This window comes from Rhododendron vialii, chromosome 3a, assembly GCF_030253575.1.
Source record: "Rhododendron vialii isolate Sample 1 chromosome 3a, ASM3025357v1".
Classification (NCBI taxonomy): Eukaryota; Viridiplantae; Streptophyta; class Magnoliopsida; order Ericales; family Ericaceae; genus Rhododendron; species Rhododendron vialii.
In genome coordinates this window covers 25,694,246-25,720,776 of record NC_080559.1, presented here as the reverse complement: position 1 = coordinate 25,720,776, position 26,531 = coordinate 25,694,246, and the positions used below count along the sequence as shown (strand labels likewise).

Here is a 26,531-nt window from a genome sequence, read left to right as displayed (position 1 = left end):
AGACTGAGTCCCCCTATAAGCAGGGGGTAAGGGGGTTTGTTTAGAGCTCTGAGTTACTCAGCTAGCCGTCTTTCCGGATGTAACTATTGTACGGGTGTGAGTCGGGGGAGTTGAGCATCACGCCAATTCGGGCATGAGGAATGAATGAGAATAAGGGATAACCTTATCTTATAGGAGGAAGTGGTACCGTTACGGGAGGGAGTGAAGCGATGCAGTTGCGATATGTCTCTACGAGGTAAACTCATTATATGACTATCTTTTAAGTACAGAGAATCTTTGTTTAAAGTCTATGATAACATAACATACTTGAGTTTAATGATTTTGTATCATTTATCTTTCAATAGTTGCTAATAAAATTCCTTGGAGCCTGTTTTTGTAATATAAAAGTGGCTGTTGAATATTAGTGTAGACACCACAATCCGGACCTCGGAGAACCTTTAAACATCCCGATGATGAAATAAAAGAAACGATACATTTGCGAGCTTGGATAAAGAACTCATTCAGCCCAAAACCTCAAAGCCCAGCCCAAAAGCCCTGGACTGGACCTAAAATACCGCATGGAACAGTTCCACACCGCACGACATAATAGAATTCATTATGCCGCACGAGGTCATGAGGTAAACCGCACGACATTTTGGATAAAGTTCTGACTGGTTTAGCTAGTTGTCGGCCATGCCTACTTGAGCTACAGCTACAAGTTGGCTAAGCTGAAAAGGCATTTCTGGCCCGCCCAGAAAATACCTCCACCATTTGAATTCAAAATTCTTGGCTCTTGCTTATAAATACACCCCTTCACTCAAGGGAAAGGTGCCTTGAACTCTCTTTCTCTCTCATCATGCTTTCATACCCACTCCTCACTTCCAAGTCTTGAGAAGATTTGCTCTAAAAATATTCTCTGGGTTTCTCCTTTCTCAAAGTCCCCATTTTTCTCTTCATCATTAAAAGAGTGTCCTTTTATTCACTTTAAGATCCCAACCACTCAATACACCCATTTATTACACACATCCATACCCCCCTCCTCTTTCAACCGACCCCACCAACGCTCATCCGCCATCATCCGTCCTTGTCCAAACGCAAGATCAAAGGTAAAAACCAAGTCTCCTTGGGTTAGGCTCAGTTCTGACCCTGAGGGAACTTCTTCTGCTGTCAGACTTAACCCTCATTTGGTAAAGTTTTGACTTAAAAATTATTTTTTAGAAAACAAAGCAACTACTGACCTGAAGGCACCACGCCGTGCGGCGTTTCAATGTGTCGCACGACGTAGTGTGTTCAAACGCACGACGTTTCATCAGCCACTATTTTCTTGTTTAAACTGTCTGCATCCAAGTCATCTTTCATAAGGCTTGTTTCTGTTAAGAAGAGACTAGTTGTCAGCATTCTCAGAATGAGGCCATATCTACGAGCCATATTCCGTTTATAAACAAAGCTTTCTCGATCATTTCAAGAGATTAACCGCACTAAGAATTGTTTTATGTCCATGGCTTGATGAAATGGTACTGTTCTAAAGTGATCCAATGACTAAGCATCTTTCAAATGCCTATCAAAAGTGGTGAAAGTTAATTATACTCTGAGAGCTGATGGCGATCTGATAACAGAACAGAAACCCCGCACGGCGTACTGTAAAGCCGTGCGTGACATTACAGTATGTCGTGAAGGGGATCACAGTGACTCAGGCAGTTTATTTAGAAGCTTCTCTTTTCTTTTATGCACTGCATCATTTTTATCATTTCTGTACAGACTGCACCACACGCACGTCAATGTGATATATTTTTCCATGTCCCTTCCCTTCTTACTTGTTAATTAAAAGAGCTTTATTTTCCAAAAAGATACATGAAGAGTTTCCTATTTGAAAATGTTTAGTAGAGACCGGTTTCACCGGGTGAGTGGGGTGCTTTTCGACAAAATTTTTCCTATTTGTAATGTGGCTCCCAGACCCAAAGTCTCGACGTTTTCGCTAGATTAAAAGCCTTTTTCAAAACAAGTTATCGGTTTCTCGGATCATCCATCTCAAAAATCCGGGTGGCGACTCTCTTGGGCGCGCACCGATCGGAGAGCCCACAATTAGTATCTTAAAGGGCGGAACCCACAAGTAGCTGCTTATTAAATGTCGTGGGTCCAATTTCTAAAATTTTAAGTTTCGTATTTATTATTGTGGGCCCCTCAAAATAATAAGTACAAAGTTCCTACTTATAAAATGTCGGGAGTCCCACTTTAAAATTTTAAGTCTATTATTGAACCCAATTCTATGAAAAATGGTGTAAAAGAGGAATGGATCTTTTGATTCCTGAGAGTCCAATAAAGCATGATTTAATGCACTATAGACTGATACTACTCACAGAAGTTGAACAATAGCTTCATTACCCTTTGAGACAAGATCGTTTTGGTAATTTAGGATGGATCCAATTATGGAGGAAACAATTTGTTAGTAAAAAGGAGAATAATCCAACCACCTATATTAAATTAGCTCAACATTGTACTCTATTTATTTTTAGAAGGTCTAATAATCCAATAAGCCTTGTCAAAAAAATAAAAAAATATCCAAAAAGCCAGTAGTAATCCAATTAAAAAACCTAAGCCCAACAAGATCTTACTTAAAATGGGCCGGGCCGGTCCGCTCCGGACTACAAGTGGATTTCGAGAAGGGTGGATTGAATTTACTAAACTACCCTTCTATTCCGCCGACTCATCTGCCCCAAGCAGCCCTTTTATACGGACTACAGGGAGAGACAACATCGCAGCATCAGAAGAATCCGGTAAATCCGAGGGAGGAGAGAGAGAGAGAGAGATGGCAGGAGCAATGGAGGAAGACAACGGTGGCGGTGAGTTCTACCTCCGGTACTACGTAGGGCACAAGGGGAAGTTCGGTCACGAGTTCCTGGAGTTCGAGTTCCGTCCAGACGGAAAGCTCCGATACGCCAACAACTCCAACTACAAGAACGACACCATGATCCGCAAGGAGGTCTTCCTCACCCCCGCCGCCATCCGCGAGTGCCGCCGCATCGTCTCCGACAGCGAGGTACAACAATGCGAAACCCTAATTTATTGCTCTCGCCTAGAAATATTGGAAACCCTATTTACTCGTTTCTGTTCCAAGAAAAATCGTGTTGGCTATTAGGTTTGTATTTGTAATCTTAGGTTAACAATATCTGCAGTTTGCAAGTTTATTTGGTTGTTTCATGTTTGTGCTGTGGGGTGTTTTGTCTAGTATATGTCATTCCCCAAAAGATTGAATCATAATCGACTACCTGTTTATGTAGAGTGGCTCCCGAGTTAGCAGGAGCTCCTCTGGCAAATCATGATGGGTGAATGCAATGCCGGATTGAACTCATTCAAACGTAAACGACATAGGTTTAATTACAGACATAGAAAGCGATAAGCGAACTTATCCCTAAGATGGTCAATGCCCATGCCATCTTCGAGCTCAAAATGGCGAACTGATTGAGGTGAATCTTCAGTTATCACTAACTCTTCCGTTTATTCTGCTCCTAATATGGCCATGTGATCCGCACTTTGGTTAGCTTGTCAAAGGATGTGAACAAGGGAAGTTTTTTAAGTCCATGATCAGAGCTTGTTGGGGGTTGCAGGGTAGCCTTCATTGATCAATTCAACACCAGTAAGAGAGTCTGTGTCAATACAAAGATTGCAGGGTCCTTTTTCGGGGTTTATAGTGAGGCCTCTATAGATTCCCACATCTCCGTCTCTAAACAAGAGCTGCAGCTTAGTTTGCCATAATAGCCCAAAAGCCATTTGCCCATATCTCTGAACAGGCTTCCATAACCAGCTTTTCCATTGCTTTCATACCAACATCCATCTGTGTTTAATTTGATCCCAGCTGCAATAGGTGGAAACTGACGAATTAGGTTAAGGAAGCGTTACCGTCGTGGAGGGGAGAATTGAATGCCTTAGTAATCTCTGAGTAATAGGATACTATGTTTCTGTAACTCGTTTGAGTGTCTACTTCCAAATTATTAAAGCTTATCTTGTTGTGATCTTTCCAAATTTGCCAAATAATAACAACAAAAAGAGTTTTCCAAGAAACATCATATCCTATGCCAGATTAGCCTTTCAACTTGAGATTGGTAGAAATCCAATCTCAGGTTGTGCATTCAAGAGGGCTCCTCCTCGAATGGTTTTTGGGGAAATAGGTCAGAGAGCCTTTGCTTTAACACAACCCTGTAAGAGGTGAGTTATGTCTTCTGGACTGGAGTTGCAGTGAGGGCAAGCACTGGAGGTAGCAATGCCTCTAATGGCACGCATAGGATTAGTAGGAAGTCTATCATGCAAGAGAACCCACACAAAAGTTGTGAGTTTTTGGGGAATTTTCAGTTTCCAAATCCACATCCATCCAGTGATATTGTTATCCTCCCGATTAAACAACAGAGAAGTTACCATTGTGGGAACCAACGCAATGAAGACTGTCAGGAATATTGGAGTATCTGGGGATATGAATTTGTAAATCTCATCCAAGGTCTGATTAGAGATCATGTGGGAGATGTTTGAAAGGTCCCAGTTAGTGCGTTAAGTAGTAGTGAATCATGGATTTCTCTTTGTCCATGTTCTCGTGGTGTTCTTCGTGTATGGTTTCGTTTTCTTTATTGTCTGTGCAGATTGATTTGTGTTGTTCGGAGATTATATTGACTCAGCTACTGAATAGAGTATTATGGTTGTTGCATTTTGTTTTCTTGTTGCATTGGAAGTGGGTTATTTCTGGGGGTAGTAAGGGTGTTTACCGTTTAGTACATGGGTATTTGCCTTCACAAAACTTTAGATGAATTTTTTGTGTTCTATTTGGTGTAGATAATGAAGGAAGATGATAACAACTGGCCAGAACCAGATCGTGTCGGGAGACAAGAGCTGGAGATTGTTATGGGGAATGAACACATATCATTTACGACATCGAAGATTGGGTCACTCGTTGATGTCCAATCCAGTAAAGATCCAGAAGGCCTCCGCATCTTCTACTATCTTGTTCAGGTCATGAAAATATTTCCTTCAACTCTTACAGCTAATCTCTCTCTCTCTCTCTCACACACACACACACACACACGCACGCACGCACACGTGTAAAGTCTTTCTACGTCTTCCCTGTATAAAGGGAGAGTGCCTTAAACAGTACTTTGGGCCTGTAATTAAACAGTGTATTCGCTCTGAAATTAAACAGTATATCCACTCAAGTATGAGTTACAACTTGACAATAGCCTAATTCATTTACCATTCTACCCTTAAGAAACCTTTTTTGCTTTGGACATAACAAGTAAATACATTATGCCCTGTGGATACTCTCGAAAACAAGGAAGAGAGCTCTTTTTTTTCTTCTAGCACTTCTTCTTTGAATCAATTCAATAGGTACACTCCTTTCCACTCCATCATTCTATGGAAACTTAGGGCTTCGAAAACAGAATTTTGCAGTGAGTTTTTTTATCCTCTTCCAAATTGTTCAATCTTTTCTATTCAGGTGATTCCAAAATTGGTGATGGGGCTCTGAATTGTTCTTTTCCATATTCTTTTCCTCTAATTCTGTGTCTCTACCAAAAATTAGGAATCTTACATTTTTTTATCTGAAGTGAAAATGAAATTTGAGCCTTCTACTCTTATGAACGAGGTTGTTTAATCCTGTTTCAGTTTTTTGGGGGATTAAGTTTCAGGCATGCCTTGTGACAATTTCTAGACCTCAATACACTGTGAACTATCATTTTGATTGGTAGAGAGACCAATGATTTCAACGACTCACTTTAGACCTAGATAACTTGGATGAATTGTTATTATAAACTCTTTGCTTTTTTCAGAGATATTTCTTGAACTTTAACAGATTGTTCGTTTCATTTTCAGTAGAATGAAGTGGTTGGGATCTTTTATATTGTTTGATGGATTGCACTTTCTTTGATGGATAAACCATGTCCTAAAGTGCTTCAGTCCCCATTTTGAAAATAAGATTCCATGATCAACAAATAAATCTCTAAAGATGTCCAAATTTGGTACTTATAAAGAAGTTAATTGCAGATAATTATGGCATGAAACAACTAAATAAAGCTTTAAAATTGTTTTCCTGCCGCTCTCCTAGTGGTTGGGATCTTTTCTCCGGTTGTTGCTTGGAGAAAAGATATTTGCTTTGTCTGCGGCAGTTTTCCCATGTTGAGTTGCCTTGGCTGAAATGCACAATACTTTAAGCGATAAAATGGTCTTCTCAAGCCAGTTTAGCTTGATTGTTGGTTGAAGACTTGGAGTAATTTGATGCCATTTGATTACTCTAGTTATTCCTGTGTGATGGGAAAACTCTGTATATATAACAAGGGTTATCTAGAAAGGGAACATGTGTACGCATATTGCTCTGAATGGCCGGGATTCCCTGGAATCGTACTTTTTTTACCTTCTCATCCGTCTAGATATATTTCTATAATTCTTTTACAGGCCTACTAGTTGACCCCTTGCCTGTTGTCATCATGCACAGATGGTTTAAAAGAGTCTACTTAGAGCATCAACAGTGAAATAAGCAAATGTGAATAATCAAAACATGCCACATCAGATTTTGATTATCCATTTAGAGGTTGCTAAAGTTAGCAATGTCAAATCCTACATTGGTTACTTTTTGCCCATAATCAAAATCAATGGGCCCTCTAAACTTTTTTCCTTCATTTCACGCATATTTTTTGAAAAAGCGGTTTTTGAAGGAAAAAAAACAGTTTATGTTAAAAACAGTTTAAAAAAAAAAAGTTTTTCGAAACAAAAAACTTTTTTTCAAAAAACACATTTTGTTCACTTAAAAACTGTAAATACAATTTTGAGAAATTTTGAAAAAATTATATTTACACAAATAGTTTTGAAATTTTAAAATAGATTTTGTGTAAAAAACAGTTTTCTATGAAAGAGTTTTGAAATTTGAAAAACACACTTTATTTACTTATAGTTTTTAAAATTTTTTGAAAAAATTATTTTTTGTAAAAAAAAAGTTTCTGAAAAAAACAGAAAAAAAAAAATCTGAAAGTTACAGTTTTTTAAAATTATTTTTTGAAAACATTTTTGGGAGAGAGAGAGAGAGAATGGAAGAGAGAAGATTTTTGTGTAATGTTGATGTAGTTGATTGAGAGATAAAATTTGGTTATTGACAAAATATTGCTAGCTTTGATTATTGAAGAGCCAAAATTTGATGAGTTGTAAAGAGGTTGCTAGGTTTGATTATTCCAATGTGAGCACTTTTTTGATTCAACATTGCTAACTTTAATAATTTTTTGTTTTGCTTATTCCACTGTGGATGCTCTTAACTAACTATAGCGCTCAGAATTCACCATTAACTCATTAAGTCTGACAGTCTCCGGAGATGAAACTTATCTTCTCTGCTTGCAGTGTGTGGAATTCATCGATGGCACCTAGCCGTACATAACATAGATGTGCTGATAAATATTACCTTCCCTATAGATTTACCTATCTGTGTTGATAAAAGTACTTCACCAACACATATATGCTTATACTTGACGCGGCCATGATAGGGTTTGTAGAAATGTCCTATAGATGCAAATGAAATGATTTTAAGTTCAAATTGCGTAATATTTAGGATTTATTCCTGGTGTTCAGCACTACATGATCTTTCCTTTAGACGATGACTATTTCTTTTTTCGTTGCTGATGAAGGTGTATCCATTTTCCTGTTCTTGTGGTTGCAGGATTTGAAGTGTTTCGTGTTCTCTCTTATCTCACTCCACTTCAAGATCAAACCAATATAATGGCAGGTGGTGATATCGCTGAAGAGGTGATTCAATGAGCGTTTGAGAGCGTTTTCCAATCACCGATGCGGTTTTATTCTGATTTAGTGTTAAGTGGGCTTTCTTAGGTTTTGGGTTGTATGACTATGCAGTTTGAATGGGAGTATGATTGGAAACGTTGATGAGATGAACTATGCGTAAATGAGTCTTATTTGTAGTGGAACATGTCATATATCCATTTTAATCTACTTCTGCTGATTAGTTTCATGAGTGTGTTTTTGTGTCTTTTTATAACTCCACGGACCATTGGACCAACTACCTTGTGAGACTGGCTTTAACGGAGCTCATTTAAAGCCGAGGCAAAGTCCTGTACTGTATGGGCTGGATTAACACGGCTTCTCAACATACAAGGTTGATAACATGCAGGTGGGAGTGAAACTTTTTTTCCCTGCTTTTCGAGGACTTTCCAGACAGATTCTGGAAAGTGGAGGAAAGAAATTCTGGTGATACATGAATTCTGCTTTGTTTGGATTGGAGTTTGAAATTTTTTTTTAGAAATAGTAGGGATAATAAGTGGAGAGACATAGAGAGAGAAATGTTGGAAGTATGAAGAATTTAAGGAGAATCTAGGGGGAATTTTTTGAAAAATTCTTTTTGAATTGTGAAGAGAACAAAGCAGAAAGCGGCATATCATTCTGCCCACATAATGTGCCGCTATAATAGCATGGTAGGTAGGTATATATTCTGGTGGAGCATTTGGACAAATTTTGTAGGGTCACAGGCATTTTCTCGTAATTTGTTGTTTGTTTTCCTGGTGGATTTGGCTTTAATTTCTCCTCAAATTATGTGAACTTAGCCTTTCCAACTTTAGAAAAGTAGAATTTAAAGGGTTGATAGTGTTGAGAATTGATAACCACTTGATTTTATGTTTATCTTGTTGTCTACGCATTGAAGGGCCGGGTGAAAGTCTCCTGTGTATCAGGTATATATCTCTGTCCTCATAATTCAGAGGGTACATGGTGCTTCAAGGGTCTTTTCTACCACATTTGTGTGGCAATAACCCACTTGGTGAAATTTACACAAGATACCACTGAATAATCACTCGAGAGGAGGAGATATATACCCCTTCTCTCGAGCACTGAATATAGATCCGTCGCATAGGGGTCTTCACCTGTTTATACAGATATATCAACTTCTGCCCATTCCAGACTCTTCCAACTTAATACTCCACCAGACTGCAACAAACTACTCAGAACTTGGCAAGGTTAATCAACTCGACAGAAATTCCACAATCTAAAGTCAGCTTAAACACGTTTTTTTTTTTTTTTTAGTGTGATCTGCTTAAACACGTTTTTTGTATTCACACCTTCTGGGCTGATATTAGAAGATCAGGAGAAAAATAAGTGGCAGAGTACGAACCATCACAATATTTTTTTGGAAGCCATCAGAAATTAAAAATTACTCAGAAGACAGACAAAAGAGGACTACAAGCAACTGTACTATTTTTTCTATTGATATGTCAAAAACTGGAATACCATGTATATGATTTTTAGAGTATCGAAGTTAGGGTATCTCCAATGGCATAACTAAAATTGGATAGCAAAAATTTGTTATCTTTTGATTATTCATTTATGTCATACTATCATCTTTCGGTTATCCATTTAAAAGGTTGTTAAGATTAACAATGTGAAATCCCAAAATGATCCATAATTGAAAACTCATTTTTATTAGAGAGAGTTGGAAATAAAAGTAAGTGGATGGGTCCATTGATATTTATCTGAAGTTGAGCTCTGCTAAGATTTTTGGGGCTTTTTCTTGTTTTGTCAGTATTGAAATTTTGTTCGTGTTTGTTAGTTTTGCATCTAATTTTTGTGATTTTTTTAAAAAATAAAAAATTATGACTTTTACTCAAATATTTTTGAAAATTTCCAAGATAAATTTCAAAAAACTCTTAGTGGAACTTAGCCTCACGAGCACATTGTTATAAATTCAGTTTCATTCGATTGTGTTTTCAATCACATCGAGGAGTCATTAAACGTACTTGCACAGACCACAAAAATTCTCCCATCATTATCAACTCGACTTTTTATTTTTCAAGATCTCTTGCATTGCCAAAAAACGAAAAGGGAATAATTGGAGAAAACAAGGGGAAAGTAACAAAGAATAGTCTAGAAACACAATTTTGAATAATATTTCGGACACAATTGTATCCCGAAACCTCAAATGTATGTGGGCCCAAGTACATCTAACAACTCTAAATTTCACTTGTGTTTTTTAAAGCTGTTTTCCTATCATTTAGTCTGCACATATTTTTGGAGTCCGCATAAATAAATATGAAAAATTTTAAAATCAGTTCAATGGGCTGACAATAATGAGTGTGTAAATGTGTATTAAATGGTATAAAAAGTACACAGAAATACATGTTTTCTTTATTTTCTAATGTGTTTATCGTCAACCCAGTGGAATGACAATAGCAAGACCGTAATAAATATACTTCGTAGTAAAAATGGGAGAAAAAAAATGAAACGCAAAAATCATCTCCAACCAAACCCCCCCACATCGGTTCTTCCCAGATAACTAAACTCAACACGTCACCCCCCAACAAATCACAATGCTCCTCCTCCACCCCGCCACCCCCACCACCTTCACCACCTCCTCCTCCTCCTCTCTCTCCTCCTCCCCACTCTCTCTCTCCAAATTCCCCACCCGCACCAACCTCCCCACCCTACACTCCTCTCCTCTCTCTTCCCCCCAAAAAATGAGCAGCTGGCTAGGCAAGCTCGGCTTCGGTGCCCGCCTCCCCACCGAATCCCCCACAGACCCCTCCTCCTCCTCCATCGCCCAATCCCCCGACGACGATACCCCCGCGGCGGGCCAGTTGTTCGCCCAATTCGGCGCCGGGTGCTTCTGGGGCGTAGAACTGGCTTTCCAGAGGATCCCCGGGGTGACCAAAACGGAGGTGGGGTACAGCCAAGGGTACGTGGACAAGCCGACGTACAACAACGTGTGCTCGGGCACCACAGGGCACTCGGAGGTTGTCAGGGTTCAGTATGATCCCAAGGAGTGCAGCTACGAGGCCTTGCTCGATGCGTTCTGGGACAGGCACGACCCCACCACGCTTAATCGCCAGGTGGGTTTTGTTGGATTTTTATGGTTCTTGTTGCTGGATTCCGTGGCTTTTGTTGTTGAATTTAATTTGATGGATTTTGGTTTCGAATTGCCATTGATAATTGAGTTGGTGTTTGTGGTTTTTGGGGACTTATAAACAAAAGCTCGTACAGGGTTTCTTTTGTTTCGAATTGCCATTGATAATTGAGTTGGTGGCTTTTGTTGAATTTTTGATGGGTTTTGATTGAATTGCAATAGATAATTGAGTTGGTATTTGTGGTTTTTACTTTTTTGGGACTTATAAACAAAAGAACATACCGGGTTTCTTACTGGGCTGATTGAGTGTCTTAGTATTTGCTCAATCATCAGGTGGGTTTGTTGGATTTACTCAGTTTAGGTTATAGTGGCTGTATTCTGTGGGTTTGGGTGTTTAATTTTGATGGGTTTTGGTTGTATTGATAGATAATTGAGTTGGTAGTTGCCTCTAGTGTTTGTGGTTTTAGCTTCTTCTTTTTTCCCTTGTAGGGCTTATTGGGTATCTTATTTTTGGGATAACAATTAGTTCATTGAATCTGTTTTAGGTGCTTGGAGTTTTGAGGGCTTTAGATTCTTGATCTTTTGGGTTTTTTTATCAATGAGTTTTAGGTTTCAATATATTTTGGGTTTGTTTATCTATGAATTTTTGTTTTTAGGTTGTTCAATCCCTCTTTTTTTTTTTTAAATGAGCTCTGCTGAGAGCATCTTGAAACATGATGGCTTTGACAGAGCTCAATAGGAAAACATATTCATTTAGCTGACTCAGTTTGGTTTGGGTTGGCTTGGTTAGTTTTTGTTGATTATATCTGGAGACAAGAGTGTTCCATTCCCTGTTTGTTGGACTTGGTTCATGAGTATTTACTCACTGATTTTTAATAGGAAGAACCAGGACCTCTTGTTTGACACTTTGAACTTTGAGGCGCCTTCCGAGATCTGATAGGCTGTGGTTTTTCCTTTTCCTTTTTTGGGTGGATGAGTGCAAGTTTATAGGAGTACAAGGAAAGAAGTAGATAATCAAGGATGGTATACGCCTCTGAAGAAAACATCAAACTATCCTTAGGAGACTATAGGAAAAAGTAGGGGACTAATGCTGCTTAAAAATGAAATGAGGAATTGCCCAATTGATTCAAAGGACACTGATTCGGCTGACTCTAACAATACTCAATTCTTATTTTGCTTATACCTGTTGTAGACTGAAGTCTAGTACATCTGTGGATCCAGATCTAATACTTCTAGGTTACTCTGACATGGGCTATTTCTGCTTAGCAGTTACCATCACATGACTAATGCTGAAAGTCGAACTCTATTGGGGGACTAGCATGTACATTTTCACACCCAAATGACACATTTTTTGGCTACCGTTGTGGTGTCCAATTAAATACCTATGTTGCCTTGGCTCAGACTTTCTGCTTGCAAATGCTTACCACCACTTCAGCAATTTTGCAAGTTTAACTCAATCGGGGATTGGTATGTACAAGAGAGAGTATCCAACATCGCGGAGGAGTTATTTTTCCTACATCAAGACTACAGACTGGGTCAGGGTCACTGTAGCATGTAGGACATTATGTACTAGGGGGAAATGGCTAGGGACAGCCCAAGGTATTTGGGGGCCCTAGCCAAATCGTCAAGTGGGGCCTTAAATTTTTTCACAATTAAATAGAATAGAGATAATTTCTGTATATAAATTTTTTAGACCACATTGAACATAGAGCACGCTTTGGTTTAGCGGTTTGGGTGTTTCCTTGTGTTCCCTTTGATGCAAGATCAAAACCCAGTAGCGTCAGATTTCCACAAGGCTATCATTTTTTGACAAATAAAAACTTAAAAGAAGTGTTTAGAGCGGGAATCGAAACCAATCACACTGTGGTATGAAAATCATCTTACCACTGCACCAAGGGGGGACTTGCATAGTTTATGTTGCGAAGTACTAACATATATATCTACTTCTAACAGGGGCCCCTCTTTTTGGGCCAAAATTTGGGGCCCAAGGCCTTGAAAATGGCCCATTGGTTTAATTTCTTTGGCTTCAGCTTCAGAAGGCCATGAGAGTAGCTCTTGCCAGTATTAATACATAGGTAACATAGCAGCTATGTTACGTGGACGTTGGGTGCTGCTACTTGTCGAATTATCAAATTCATCTTAATTTTCATGTCAAGGATAATACGAAGCGCTGGAATAGTAAAAATCCTGAGTATATAATTTCTGGTTTCCAGCTTAAATGGTGTTTACTAGTTGTGTTAAGACCTTTTCATGCATAATATAGGAGTTCTATGCATGGTCGTGAGAAATTTGAGTTATTGTCTAACTAAATATGTCTGACACGGATCCCATACCCATATGGGTGCCAAGTGTCCGCATGGGTCTGCCATTTTTTTATTGTCCACCACAACTTGGGGATATAGAGTCTATTTAGCCTCATGAGCTTCTTTCCTTCTCTAACAAAACCATGGTCGTGGTCGAAACTTTTCTTTTTGAAGAAGTTATTTGGGTGAAAGTGGAGCATCAGAATGGAAATAGTTTTGGGCTGATGCTGTTCCTTGACCGGTTAAGTTCTTAGTGTGCTGTGCCTGCGGATGGGTAAATGCACGTCCTTCGCATGCTGTGTCTATGGATGGGTAAATACTCTAACAATGTTAAAGACTTTCCTCTGTTTTCTCATTCCTCCTTTTTTAATAGAGAAGTTTTTTTTGTCAGGAATGTTATTCTACGGTAATGAATTCCTAGAGAATGTTTAAGTTTATGCATTATGGAGTCTGCAATGGTTATTTGTTATTTTTGTATTCACCAACTTAAACTTCTATTATTGCGTTATCATAGTACTGTAGTAACCTTTGATTCGCACTTTGTTTTCATCCTTCCTTTTCCTAATTCATAACAGATCAATCTTGTATTCCTCTAAGGGGACTGTGAAATCGGATGAGATAGAAAGGAATGTGTTGTGTTTGAAGTGTTGGTCTGTCTGTCTGAAGGCCCTTAGCCCCGCGCTAGAAGTCTTTATCGCGTAGCTAAATCAAAAGATAGATAACCCTTTCACTTCATCTATATATTTTTTTTCGCGTAGTTGTCCAAACTATAATGCTTTTCCAGTAAGGTAAGAGAGTTAGCACACCCATGTCTGACCCCATCTTCAACGACTTTTACTCCTCACCCTAACTGCTCACCGTCATTTGGACAGGGGAACGACGTTGGAACCCAATACAGATCTGGAATATACTTCTACACACCCGAGCAAGAAACGGCTGCATTGGAGTCTAAAGAGAGACAGCAGCAGATCTTAAACAGGAAGATTGTTTCAGAGATTATGCCTGCAAAAAAGTTTTATCGAGCTGAGGAGTACCACCAGCAATACCTTGCAAAGGGTGGTCGATTTGGCTTCAAGCAATCTACTGAGAAAGGCTGCAATGATCCAATTCGATGCTACGGCTAGGTTGCTTGCTGTTTAAGGGCGATCACCACCAGTGGCATTGCTCTGGTATTGAGATATATGTTTATTAATAGGCTTGTGATTGTACTTTATTGGTACGGCTGACGTATCTTAGCATGTGTTTTGGATTGGTGCTTCATAGGAGCAACTTAAGTATGCCCCTGCTAATACAGACTTGATTCTAGTAATTTTGTGTTTCAGCTTCAGCTTTGTGCTCATTTGTCGAGTTAGTTAGGGTTGGCGCACTCATGCATTTTGCATAACTGTCTTCGTGGGATATTATGTAGCCATGTATTGTCATTTTAATGAAGTCAATGCAGTTTCCCTTCTACGTTGTCATTGTAATTGGTTGAGAGTGTTTGATGGAGTATATGGGTTGAGATAGATCTGTCGACTAGGGTCGAAGACTGTCAAAGTGAGTTTCTCTAGTTTGGATCTCATAAAGTTACAGAAAGTTGAATCAACACGCATGCCATCACACTCGTTCTGAATTTACACTTCAAATAGGTCAATTGCCCCAGCCTAAAACTCAACTTATCCGGCATGAGCTACACAAGCTCCTGGTCGTTTACTCGCCAAGCGAAATAGCTTGTTGGGAGACCAACCAAAGCTCAAGTTTCATTAAAGACATCTACACAGGTAGGACATCATCCGATAATACATGGTTTTCATGAGGCTGATCTTGGAATGCCATCCAAGCACGAATAAATTTGTTGTAATAGACTATTATGGTATAGAAAATCTCATAACTCAAGATGCTTCACTGCGCAAAAGTTCCTGAGAAATGTAGTCATAGGCATGTAGGTTCAGAGATGGCCTTTACATTTTACTAGTAAATAGACTGGTTGCGTGTTGAATACTTGCAGAGACTAAAAGAACTAGTGCCCCAAGCTCCTGCTAGGCTTGTTCCGCTAAGGTTTTTATTTCACAATACGTCACATTTAATTTAAAAAATAAGTAGTATTTATTTCTCTTAGCAGAACAGGGCCGAATGTAGACAGTCCTGCTAGAGTGCTTACGATTTGCATGGACACTATCTCCCCGCACTACTTGATCGAACTCTTCAGAGAAGCAGCACTTCAAGTTTTGTACTCTCTCTAAATGAATGACTCTGAGTCTATGGAAATATGGACATAAACATTTTTCCAAAAACAATGTAAAATGAAAGGGGGAACATTTTATTTATAGACCAACGGGTGACCATTCTGAATAGTCACCAAGAGAGGAGACACATATATTCATATAAGATGCGTCCGCCCACAACGAATGTGTCATTGAAAAGACACGACTCTAAATCAAGTCAATTCACATTTAAACCAAATTAAAATATTATATCCCAATAACATTTTCCAACATAGGAAGGTACATAGAAACAAATTACAAATTGACGAATGAGAGTAAATTCTATCTACCATAGGTGGAAACCATGGGATTTCCACCACCGCATGTGGGCTCTACAAAACTTTTTTTTGTTACAATCCGAATTATTCATCTTGTAAAGCACATAGGGTAGTATGCCCATGAAAAAAATCAGCTTAATTGGATATCGATACATATATAAAAACTTGAATTTTAATTTACAGAATGGAAGATCAGAGATTTTGAAGTTAAATTGTTTATGACTGTCCATTTTCTAAACTGAAATTCAATTTTTAATATACAATTTTTAATATACTTATTGATGTCCGAAGAAGCTCATTCTTTGCGTCCATGTACTATTTTGCGAGCTCTAAGAGATGAACAGTTCAGATTATAACAAAAAATACTTGGTGGGACCCGTAACAGGCTGTAGTGGAAAACCAAAGGTTTCCACCACCACAGGTGGAAAGAATTTTAACTCTTGACGAATATATTACAGCAAATGGAAATTTAAACTCCTAGGAAAACATCAAAAGAAAAATAGTGGAGAGGTGACATAGTTTTGTATTTTTTTTCCCTTCAGCAAAAAGATTTTATTAATCTTTGTAAAAGATACAAAAATTACATGGATCTCGGACACATCGACAAAAAGTCACACGAGAACCGAGCCCAGAGGAAGGTAAGATGCCAACCAAAACCCCACAAACAAGGCCAAAAGCTGCAAACCCTAAGCACACCAACACCTATAACTGAAACAAAAGGCCAAGCCCGAAACCAAAACCTAGATTCAAAGAAAGAACTAGCCGCACTGAAACGAGACCCAAGCCAGGCCCCCTTGAAAAGGACCAGGCAAATCCTTCCACAGTACAACCTCCCACTACACGAGCGAGAACCACAATAACAATCCTTCCTCTTGATGTCGCCATTACCATCACGAACTCCATCCACCTTATAGTTGTAATCATAAGTCAACTCTCTTAAAGGAGGTATGCTTTTGGAAGCAAAGAACATTATGTGTGGCATTCTCTTGTCATCATGATCATAAAGGACGTTTTGGGCATAGAGGTTTGGAGAGCAACTATGGTTTATGAACCTCCCCACATTCCCAAATTTAGCTGCATCAATAGTGAAGCCACTACCATTCTTCCCGATATCGAATAGATACTCATCGTTACCGACTCTTTCCTCTGCTTCCTGTTCTCGAAGCAACTCTCCCGTGTACTCGCAAACAAAACCGCCGGATCGAATGAAGTCCCGCGATCTAACCCCCCACCCCATTTTCTCGGTCATAAAAATCTCCAAATGGTACCGAATTCCGTTTTGGCTAACCCTATTTTGGCAAGAAGGCAGGCATTTGCAAGATGGGCCACACTCGTAAACGAGAGGCTTTCTCCTAACGATAGCATCTTTCGAAGTGAATGGAATGTCGTCTTTCGAAGTGAATGGAATGTCGCCCCCATACGCAACGGTGCATGGACATTTCTCGAAACCTAAGCATCCATTGATGCAATCGCAACCCCTAGGGACAGAGTGGGTAGACTCGTACCACTCAGGGTAGATCACATTGGTAACATAATGAAAAGGTGGAAGCTTCTCATCGTCCACGGTGTTGACTGCGCGAACAGGCTTCTCCTCTTTTCCTTGAGAAACATCATCAGCAACCACACTAGGTAACTTCAAGACTTTAGACTTCTTTGACTTCTTTGGCATGCCAACATGTGCTCCATTGACTTCCGGTTGCCCGGCCAATCGATGCAAAACAAACTTATAAACCAATTTTCCATAATTCCCTCTTTCTTGCCTACATTGGGTCACCGTATACAACCCATTATACAACCCATTGCCTACTTTATATATTTAGGTTTAGACTCCGATCACCCTGTTGTGTGTCCTCGGCATGTGCTATCACGAAGAATATTTGAATTTAATAGTAGAAATGCCACAATGGCGTGTCCTTTGTTCTCACTTCTCATTTTAACGCAAAGAATCAACAGAAAACCAGGCAAAACAAACCCAAAACCCGTTAATTAGGTCACATTTTCAAATGTAAAAGAGAAAGACACACAGGAAAAATGGAGGGAAAACGGGAGAAATAGAACAGAAGCGACAGATGGTAGTGTGGGAACAAAGTGCTAGAAAAGCAGAAAGTGGAAATCAAGCTGTTCATTCAAGCCAGAACTCTACTACTTCGCGGTTATTAATTTTCATTCATTCATTCATTCAAGAGAGAGAAAGAGAGAGATAGAGAGAGATAACTATTTCAATATTCAAGCAAGATTAATCACACTAAAATATGAACAAACTACTAACGAAAATAGTAACAAACAGAAAGGAAATGACAACAAATTACGCTACTGTAATTCAAGATTCAAGCAAGAATGCGAACAAAATTGGCTTACTGCTGATGGGTCTTCATGTGTTTGGAAGCAAGAGGAAACTAACTACTAGGGCTTTTAGTAGAACTGTAGAAGTGTTCCGATTTCGTGCTTATCCTTGTTTCTCGGGGGGAGTGAGAACCGCTTTTGACTGGGAATCGTGGGGCTGTTGCCCTTGGACACCGCAGGGTCCAGCAATGCCCCCCATATTAATAATATTATACACCGTTTTGGTTCCAAAATTTATAACCCCCCTTCCTCCACCCCTCTATTACCGCCAATAATTATAGCATCATACCCATTCACACATACATTTACATATTCTTACTTATAATAAGAGTGGAGTCCACATACATATTTCACTCACAATAATAATGGAACCCAGACACACTGAGTGTAATGTGTGTGGGGCCCGCCCTTATTATGAGTAGAGGTATGTGAATGAGTGTGGTGATAGAATAACTGTAATACCATAGATTTAAAAAAAGCTTATTCGGTTGGAAATGAATCTTACAATAAAAAGTCGGAAAAAGTCAACTGAGACATAAAAAGGTAAAAAGGTAATTTGATGAGATAAAAAGTATATTATATAGTTAATATTGTGCAAATAAGTAAAACACGTAGTATTTTATGATCGGGCCGATGCCTTTAAGTTATTGATAAACGAGCAATTTTATTAATTAATCTTGAAAGTTGAATTTAGTCATTTAGTTGAGTGTAAAGGTAATTCGGTCCTTATGTAATTGTGTGAAAATAGATTCTAAAAAAAAAATTCATCAGAAGAATCTTAGTGTAAATATGAAGTTTAAATAAGTTATTACTTGAATTATAAGGTTTCTGTTTATTTTCTAAAATAAGGTCTACTTTCTTTCTTTAATACTATAATTTTATATATTTAAACTAGAAAACTAATAGAACTTGTTATTTCTAATAGTTACTAGTTTTTTTTTTTTTTTTAAATGTAAGAACTAATATTTTAATCTAACACTAGTATTTTCTAACTTGTAAATGAGTTAAAATAAATGCATATTTATACACATTGTAATCACATTAACATTGATCAAAGGTAAATTAGTCATGACATACATTTAGCATATTAAACATTAAAATGTAACATGTAGGGTTAAAATGAGACAAGTCATAGCATAGGGTCGAATGTGATAAGCACAGGGGACTGAGTGTAATATTAGTATAAAATTTTCGAAAACCAACGTCCACGTACAGAGTGGGCTTATTGTTTCAGAAAACAGAGTAAAAATTCGGATCACTGGGTTTTGATCCGTGGGCTGATTTCTTCCATTTTAACTCATTAAAATCATCACTTAGGGGCTAAATATACTTAGGGGAAGTAGAGTAGAGATTGTTCTACTCGGTTCCGGCCGAAAAAGCGGGTAACGGGTTTGGACGGTTTTCGGCCAAACAGGAAAGACGACGGAGAAACGGAACGTCGGACTGACTTCGGTTGATTGGGGCTCGGTTCGGAGAAGCTCAGGGATGTTCCAGAAGATGGGATAGCCCGAATTGGTGCTTAGCTAAGTGTGGAACCGAACTCACCTAAGTTTCTCTCTCTAAACCTCCATTAATGGAGTGAAGAGCTCTCTCTCTTTTCTTTTTCTCTTCTACTGAGATTGCAGTAGTGGATTGAGGCTGTTTTTGTGTGATTTGCGAAAGGAGTGAGGTGGGTTTATATAGGCTTCAAACCGGGCCACGATCGCCGAAACGGGCGGCGGGCACACGGTTTGGAGTGCGGCTGGCGTGGGGGTTTGTGCGCGCGGTGAGCTTCGAACCGTGATTTTCCGAGACGGATGGCGATAGGGGCGGCTAGCAGGCGTAGGGGTGGCTGGCGTGATGGTGTGGTTAACGGCCGAAATTTTGGACTTCGGCTGGAAGCTGGGGGGGGGGGGGGGGGAGTCGTGGGGTTAGGAGTGAGAGTGAGATCCGTTGGGAATTAAAACTAAGTACTTATTTTTTAATAAGATAATTTCAAAAATAATCGCTGTGTTTGGTTCACAATTTTGGATTGAAATTTTTGAGTTAAAATCTAAAAACATGTGATTGGATGAGTTATTTTAAAGATGAGTGGGTCCCGATTTTACTGTGCGGGTCAGCAAGTGGGGGCAAAAAGTACTCTCCTCCCTCTCTCTCTCTCTTCAATTTCTGAAACTCCAACACGTCTATCTCTTAAACTCATCCCACCTCCACTGTAGAAATTTTTTTTTCAAAAGGATACAGAGGGAATCCCTGCGAATCTGCAAATCTCTGCGAAAGTCTCCCCCTCTCTCTCTATTGCTCTCTCTCTCTTCAATTACTTCATCCCCAAATCTCTCTCTCGAAACTTATCCCAACCTCCAGCTAACTCTTTTGTTCAAAAGTCACAGAGAACGAATCTCACACGTACGCCTCTTCCCCAGGTCGAAGCTGCTTCGCGAATATCTTCTGTAAAATTAAAGACCCATCTTCTCAAACATCTTCTCAACCCAGCTGGAAATCTGGACCTTATTTGAAGGGTTTGGTTGTATAAATGAGGAGGTGGACTACATTCCAGGGGGAGCCCAAACCGACACCAAATCCAGGCACCACGGAAGACCCGACGAATTCCTCCTTCAGATGTGCCAAATGGCTTCTCCGGTCAACAAAGATTCGAAGATCTAGAGGTAAATACACCAGAAATAGAAGGGTTTCTTCGAACTTTGTTGTTTCGGTTGGGTTAGGGTTTTCATCCAATTTTTTTTTTTAATTTTCAATCGACTGTTTTTATGTTCGAAAAATCATGTCAAAGATCTCCTACTCCTTCGACCAAATGCAGACTCTTGGGGTTCGAAAAAAGGCCCTCGGCCAAGTCATGGGGTATGAAAAAATTGGGGTTAGGAAAAAAACGGATTTTCTGTGATTTTTCACTTGTAGAAAAAATTGGACCTAGAAAAGAAGATATTCTGGTCACCGTAGGTTGGAATTTTCGAAAATGGGGGAGCATGCTGAATGAAACAGGTTTTTTTGCTTGCCTCACAGTGCTCGTGCAAATCCATTGTCCAAATATTCTCATTTTAGAATGACCAGGCTGAGAGTTTTGGATTTAGGGTCAGATCTAGAAATTATTAGAAAAAGCATATATCTCTTTTTTGGCATTTGCTTTTGTTTCTGGAGGTTTATTTCCTGGGGATACACTTACACAAACATTTTCCTATCAAATATGTTTTTCGCAATGCTGACCTAGTTTGAAAGGATTGTTTTTCTGTGTGGTTCTTGTTCCAAATACTGTAACAACTTTTGCACAATGTCTGACCACAAATTCACACGCCCCTGTTTATGGTCTATGTAGAAATTTATTCAGTGTCAAGTTTAGATTAATCCTAAGCTGGCCTATGTTGATTGAATGCGTGTGTTTCATTTGTTCATTTTAGGGGACAAGCCCTTTCAAGTAAAACCACCTGGGAGCCAACCATTGAAGAGGAAGCGAAGTTCCACCTCTCCTACTTCTTCAACCAACTCTTGTACTGGCGAAAACATCGTTCAATTGGTAAAGGATTTACAAATCTCGCTCCCCTCTGTGTATGGTCCTGTTAAGCATTTTTTATATCTTGCATATCTATTTTCCAGTTGTTTATGCTGCAAATTATTTGTCCCAACTGTTAGGCCACCATGGACCGCACAAAAATTGATGTAGACATGTGGAGTTATGCCAATGAGGAGATATTTCTTAAAATACTCCTTGACGAATCAAGCAAAGAACAAAGTGTGAACACACGTAAGACAAAAACGTTCAATCAACACCAATGGACTTCTATCCACAAAGAATTTACTCGCCAAGTTCCTAGGTATGGGTACAGTATCACCAAAATGCAACAAAAGTTTGAACGCCTCAAAGCACCTTACAGGTTATTCTGTCAATTAAAAAAAGTTCATACCGGATTGGGTTGGGATGCGGAGCTTCAAACTGTCACAGCTCCTGCTGGAGTATGGGATGAAATAATTAAGGTATCAAAACCTAAGTGTTTTATTTAATAGCTGCTAATATTAGATAAATCCCCTTTTGCCCCGATATACTAACAAACATTTCCCATTACCTATATTCCATGTAGGCCAACAGTAAGTATGAGAAACTTCGCAATAAAGGTATTGACCATTTTGAGTTGTTGGACGAGCTTCTCCACAACTCTATGGCGACCGGTGCCTTTGCACAACCCGGTACCCTTGGTGCAGCCACTTCCGATGAAGAGCGAGCCATGTTTGGCCCGCCAAAGTCCATTCTGGGGGACGATAGCATGTATACTGACTCGCGAAAGCGAAAATCTGACGGGAGTGGTGCGAGTGTTTCGAAACACGTTAGGGGTGAGCAAATACATGCTTATGAGAGTGTGGCACTTGCTAATGAAAGAAAGGCAGGGTACTACGAGGCTTTAACTATCAACCGTCAACAATCTGGAACCCCACAATTCACCATAAAAGAAACCATTGCTGCTTTGGATGACATTCAGGGGATTGTTGGGGATACACAATATTGGAAGGCATATGGCCTTATGATGGGTCCTGAAGGACCTTCTTGGAGGGAGGGGTTCATGCAACTCAAGCCGCATAATAGGATTGGTTGGGTGGCACAGCTGAATTGACCGATTTGGAAGAATAGACAACTAGGTGGTTGTGTAAGAAGGCCATTAGTGGCCAATTTTTTTTTATTGCTTAACTTCTAATATTGTTCGTGTTATGGAACACATTTAGTTTATTGAATTCTACTCCATGTTATTTAGTCATGTTATTGGAATATGTTCTGCCTTCATATGACTAAAGGCCTTTACCATTTGTTGCTTCATGTTGGTTTGTAGTTTTATATGTTTTACTATTGCATAATGCAGTTGTTGGGCTATTGGTAAAACATCATAGTTTGGAAAGTGTTATTATGTGGTTCATCATGATCACTTTCCTTTTGGCCATGCAAATGGTAAAGATACCATCCTTTCATCAAAGGAAAAAACATAAGTTAAAAAACAGGTTTCTGGGCAAAAAGAAAGCAGAAGAAACTACAGAACTTGTAAGCAACCCCTTGCAGTTCATGTTCAACAATTTTGAAAGATAAAAGCTACAATTATCCTAGAGAGTAAAAGATGATTTGATAGCCTTGAACTAAAAAACAACTGCAATAACAGTACGATTGGAAGATGGAAATAGTACTATTGAGAGTTAATAAGCAACCGCAACAAATTACACTTCACTAATCCTCCTGCAGGTTGATTGAATCCTTGAACTTGCCATAAAGAATTTTCTTTAACTCAGCCATTTGAACCACTTCCTCGTCAGTTAGGATTAACTCGTTGCTCGAATCCTCGAGATTCTCGTTTGTTTCCTGTCAGAAAGACAAAGATAGAAGAAAGAGTAGAGCTTAAACTAAAATAGAGAACATTTTAGAAAAGAGCCTGGAACAAATTGAACATGCATATATACACCTCACCAGTAGAAGTTGAGATCACTATAGGAAGTTGCAAAAAAAGGAGGAAAAAATCGGTGCTTTATAGCTCTAATGCGATGGGGCTAGAAATATGCAAGACAGTTGAGGATCAGTGACATCTTTTAGACAAGTTCCGATTAGTTATTAGGGTTTTCCCCTGAATTAGGAAGCAAGCAACCCTGCATATATAAAAATCAGCACGTACATTCTAACCCATGTCAAATACAAGTTTATGAATTGTACGAAAGGAGAGGTACAGAACAAGAGAATGAAGAATAAAAAAAAAGACACGGAAGCGTTAATCAGCGTGCCTTCATTTGTAGTTATTTTTGTTAATTTGGAGAGTTAGAGCAACAAACAAGACAACTATTTTCACCCCACTGTATTGTCCTCTCTAAAAAGGTGAGTAGAGTGCTAAAAATCTGTACTTTTCTATATTCCTAACAATGTTATCTATATATGGTATTCTAGAAGTGCCGCAATCTTAATTTCAATGGTAACAAAATAAAATATTACATTTTAAATACCTCGAATACATTTGCATGAGTATCGGAGGAGATACGTATGCCAGTAAGGATACAACTCCTAAATAGAGCCAGGAACTAACTAGTGTTCACTTTGCATTTTAGTTTTGAATGCAGTACACTTGAAATTAGGTATCTTTACAATCCGCAATCTCTTTTATGCTAGTGCTTGTCGTACAAATTTTTTTTTTTAACACCAGATTTATTGGGAAGAAATGTTTCAGGTGATCGTACGGGTGGTATGTTTATGGGTCCTTTCTGGATTCTTTAAGTAGCTAACTGTCACTTAAGAGAATATCTCATGTAGTATTTATTCGTACCTTGCATGTTATTTTGTATCTGTTAGTAGAATGTCTACACGTACATACATACATAAGATAAAGTATAAGAAACTGCATTTTGGAAAAACCACACAAAACTGCACTATGCCAAAAATTCCTTGCTAAATGTTATGTTATACTACCTTGGTATATGTGTTTGAACTGTTATATTTAACAAAATCTGCCTTGGAGAGTAGTAATGCATTTATCTAACTATTGTACACATTCAGCCTACACCCATGTCATCCAGCGCTCATCCATGGCATAACGAGGATGAAGCTGTTACCAGCGATGACGACGACTTACTTGATCTCGAATTTTTGGACTTAATGGAAAATGACAAGAAAAAAATGCCACAACGAACTAGTGAATTTACTGGTCAAGCGTACACAAATTTTTTGTTGGAAAGACACCCTCAAACCATAAAAGACGTTCTCCGTGTCGATGCATATACATTTAGAGGATTGGTGGCTGAACTTCTTGCTAGAGGACAACTACAATGGGATCATAAACGTGTTTGCCTAGAAGAGTCCTTGGCTATTTTCTTATACATATGTGGCCATTCCCAACGCCATCGATTGGCTGCTGATCGATTCCAACGCTCCACGTCGACCATAAGCGACCACTTCAAATGGATGCGTCGTGCTCTTTGCAACTTGGCACCCCACATCATTCAACCACCTAACCTTCATGTAACGCCGCCTGAAATATTAAACGACGGTAGATATTACCCGTGGTTCCAGGTTAGTTAAATAAATATACTTACACTAATTCCTTCGCCAATAATTCCCGTGACCAAATTATGCATTGTTTTGTAATGATATTTTGTTAAGGATTGTGTTGGAGCTATAGATGGAACACACATAGAAGCTTGGGTACCGCGTCGTAGACAAGTTGCGTATCGCGGGAGGAAGTCCACAATAACACAGAATGTTATGGCTGCTTGTTCTTTCGATATGAAGTTCACTTTTGTGTTGCCCGGTTGGGAAGGAAGTGCCCATGATGGACGTGTATTCCAATCGGCAGTAACAACCCCGGGCTATAACTTTCCGCACCCCCCACTCAGTACGTAACAATAATTACCTTTCCAATTGTAATCAATCAATATCGCACCCTATTAAATCTAACTTGTAACATTTTAGATAAGTACTATTTGGTGGATGCTGGATATACAAATATGCCGGGGTATTTAGCTCCTTATCGAGGAAGACGTTATCACAGAGAGGAATTTAATGGGCATAATACGGAGTTCCACACGCCCATGGAGTTGTTCAATTACAAGCATTCGTCGTTGAGGAATGTGATAGAGCGATGCTTTGGAGTCCTAAAAGCAAGGTTCCCCATCCTTAAGCACATGCCAAGTTATAATGAAGCCCGTCAACCTGGAATTGTAACTGCATGTTGTGTTATTCACAATTGGATAATAATGAACAGGGGGAGGGATGAATTTTTTGATGACTTCGAGGACGACGGACAATGGGAGGGCGGAGAGAACGAGGAAGGAAATGAGGGAAATGTGGGTCCGGTAGAGCCCTTCAACTTGTCGCCACATAACACACAATTGATGGCTCAAAGGCGGACTGAAATGGCTAACTGGATGTGGGAGTCTTATGATGATTGATCTTTAATTTAACTAGTTTCACCATGAGATTATTGAAAACAAAATTGATTGATTACGGAGAACGTGTTTTTATTTCCGATTTATGTGAGGTGAATAGAATCATGGTGAATCTGCTGCTTTGTTTGTGCACTTTGGTTGAAAACTGTGTTATACTTGTGTTTATGTTGGAAACTGTTACTAGAAAGTGCCCATGATGTTGGTTTGTTTTATTGTGTATTTGAGAAACCTACTAAGCTATTTCAATTGTGGAACTTGAACAATGAATTCCATGTAAGCTATATTGGTGCAGGTTTTTTTTCCATGTAATCTGCTGCTTTGTTTTTCACAAAAATCAGCACTTTAGTTCAACATAAACATTCATTTTTTGGTTTAAATTTGGGCTTCAAATCTGCAGCTTTCGGTGCACTTTGGTTGACACGCATTACTCATGTTCATATTTATTATCGTAATGATATAGGAATGAGAGGGAAAAAATTCTATGTTGTGTTCGTGGGGAGAAATCCAGGCATCTACGATTCTTGGGCAGCTTGTAGTGATCAGGTTAATCGGTTCCCAGGTGCTGTGCATAACAAATTTGCCTCATGGGATGAGGCATACAGTGCTTGGTTGGCTTACACCGGCCAAGTAG

The 26,531-nt window shown here is 39.1% G+C and overlaps 4 protein-coding genes across 7 annotated transcripts; 3 read left to right on the top strand and 1 right to left on the bottom strand.

Moving 5' to 3' along the window:
• Positions 1-2,672: 2,672 nt before the first annotated feature.
• Positions 2,673-7,963, top strand: LOC131320714 (protein mago nashi homolog). Of its 2 annotated transcripts, XM_058351516.1 has the most exons (3): positions 2,673-3,016; positions 4,798-4,974; positions 7,658-7,963. In XM_058351516.1, exons 1-3 carry the CDS (start codon positions 2,786-2,788, stop codon positions 7,715-7,717), a joined length of 468 nt encoding a protein of 155 aa, XP_058207499.1. In that variant the 5' UTR covers positions 2,673-2,785; the 3' UTR covers positions 7,718-7,963. The 2 variants fall into 2 exon arrangements, with proteins under 2 accessions (XP_058207499.1, XP_058207498.1); XM_058351515.1 differs by lacking the exon at positions 7,658-7,963 and having other exon boundaries at positions 2,717-3,016; positions 4,798-6,967.
• A 2,249-nt stretch (positions 7,964-10,212) lies between these two features.
• LOC131320713 (peptide methionine sulfoxide reductase A3-like) lies at positions 10,213-14,595 on the top strand. Its single transcript, XM_058351514.1, has 2 exons — positions 10,213-10,826; positions 14,016-14,595. Exons 1-2 carry the CDS (start codon positions 10,308-10,310, stop codon positions 14,265-14,267), a joined length of 771 nt encoding a protein of 256 aa, XP_058207497.1. The 5' UTR covers positions 10,213-10,307; the 3' UTR covers positions 14,268-14,595.
• A 1,599-nt stretch (positions 14,596-16,194) lies between these two features.
• LOC131321279 (histone-lysine N-methyltransferase, H3 lysine-9 specific SUVH5-like) lies at positions 16,195-18,300 on the bottom strand. The gene is made up of 2 exons (XM_058352277.1): positions 18,297-18,300; positions 16,195-17,467 (listed from the first exon to the last, which is right to left on the bottom strand). The coding sequence occupies exons 1-2, from the start codon at positions 18,298-18,300 to the stop codon at positions 16,245-16,247; spliced, it is 1,227 nt and encodes a 408-aa protein (XP_058208260.1). The 3' UTR covers positions 16,195-16,244.
• Positions 18,301-20,169: 1,869 nt separating this feature from the next.
• LOC131320712 (uncharacterized) lies at positions 20,170-26,314 on the top strand. Of its 3 annotated transcripts, XM_058351510.1 has the most exons (5): positions 20,172-20,652; positions 21,400-21,515; positions 24,513-25,025; positions 25,116-25,347; positions 25,425-26,312. In XM_058351510.1, the coding sequence occupies exons 1-5, from the start codon at positions 20,520-20,522 to the stop codon at positions 25,901-25,903; spliced, it is 1,473 nt and encodes a 490-aa protein (XP_058207493.1). In that variant the 5' UTR covers positions 20,172-20,519; the 3' UTR covers positions 25,904-26,312. The 3 variants fall into 3 exon arrangements, with proteins under 3 accessions (XP_058207495.1, XP_058207493.1, XP_058207494.1); XM_058351512.1 differs by lacking the exons at positions 24,513-25,025; positions 25,116-25,347; positions 25,425-26,312 and adding exons at positions 21,632-21,973; positions 22,078-22,791 and having other exon boundaries at positions 20,170-20,652; XM_058351511.1 differs by lacking the exon at positions 21,400-21,515 and having other exon boundaries at positions 20,511-20,652; positions 25,425-26,314.
• The last annotated feature ends 217 nt before the right edge of the window (positions 26,315-26,531 follow it).

Bases quoted from the DNA above. Each gene is read 5' to 3' on its own strand.
- LOC131320712 (XM_058351510.1), top strand. From the start codon at position 20,520: ATGAGGAGGTGGACTACATTCCAGGGGGAGCCCAAACCGACACCAAAT. The intron at 21,516-24,512 runs GTAAAGGATTTA...GTACACATTCAG, and splicing joins GCGAAAACATCGTTCAATTG to CCTACACCCATGTCATCCAG. The intron at 25,348-25,424 runs GTACGTAACAAT...GTAACATTTTAG, and splicing joins CTTTCCGCACCCCCCACTCA to ATAAGTACTATTTGGTGGAT.
- LOC131320713 (XM_058351514.1), top strand. From the start codon at position 10,308: ATGCTCCTCCTCCACCCCGCCACCCCCACCACCTTCACCACCTCCTCC. The intron at 10,827-14,015 runs GTGGGTTTTGTT...TCATTTGGACAG, and splicing joins CCACCACGCTTAATCGCCAG to GGGAACGACGTTGGAACCCA.
- LOC131320714 (XM_058351515.1), top strand. From the start codon at position 2,786: ATGGCAGGAGCAATGGAGGAAGACAACGGTGGCGGTGAGTTCTACCTC. The intron at 3,017-4,797 runs GTACAACAATGC...TATTTGGTGTAG, and splicing joins GCATCGTCTCCGACAGCGAG to ATAATGAAGGAAGATGATAA.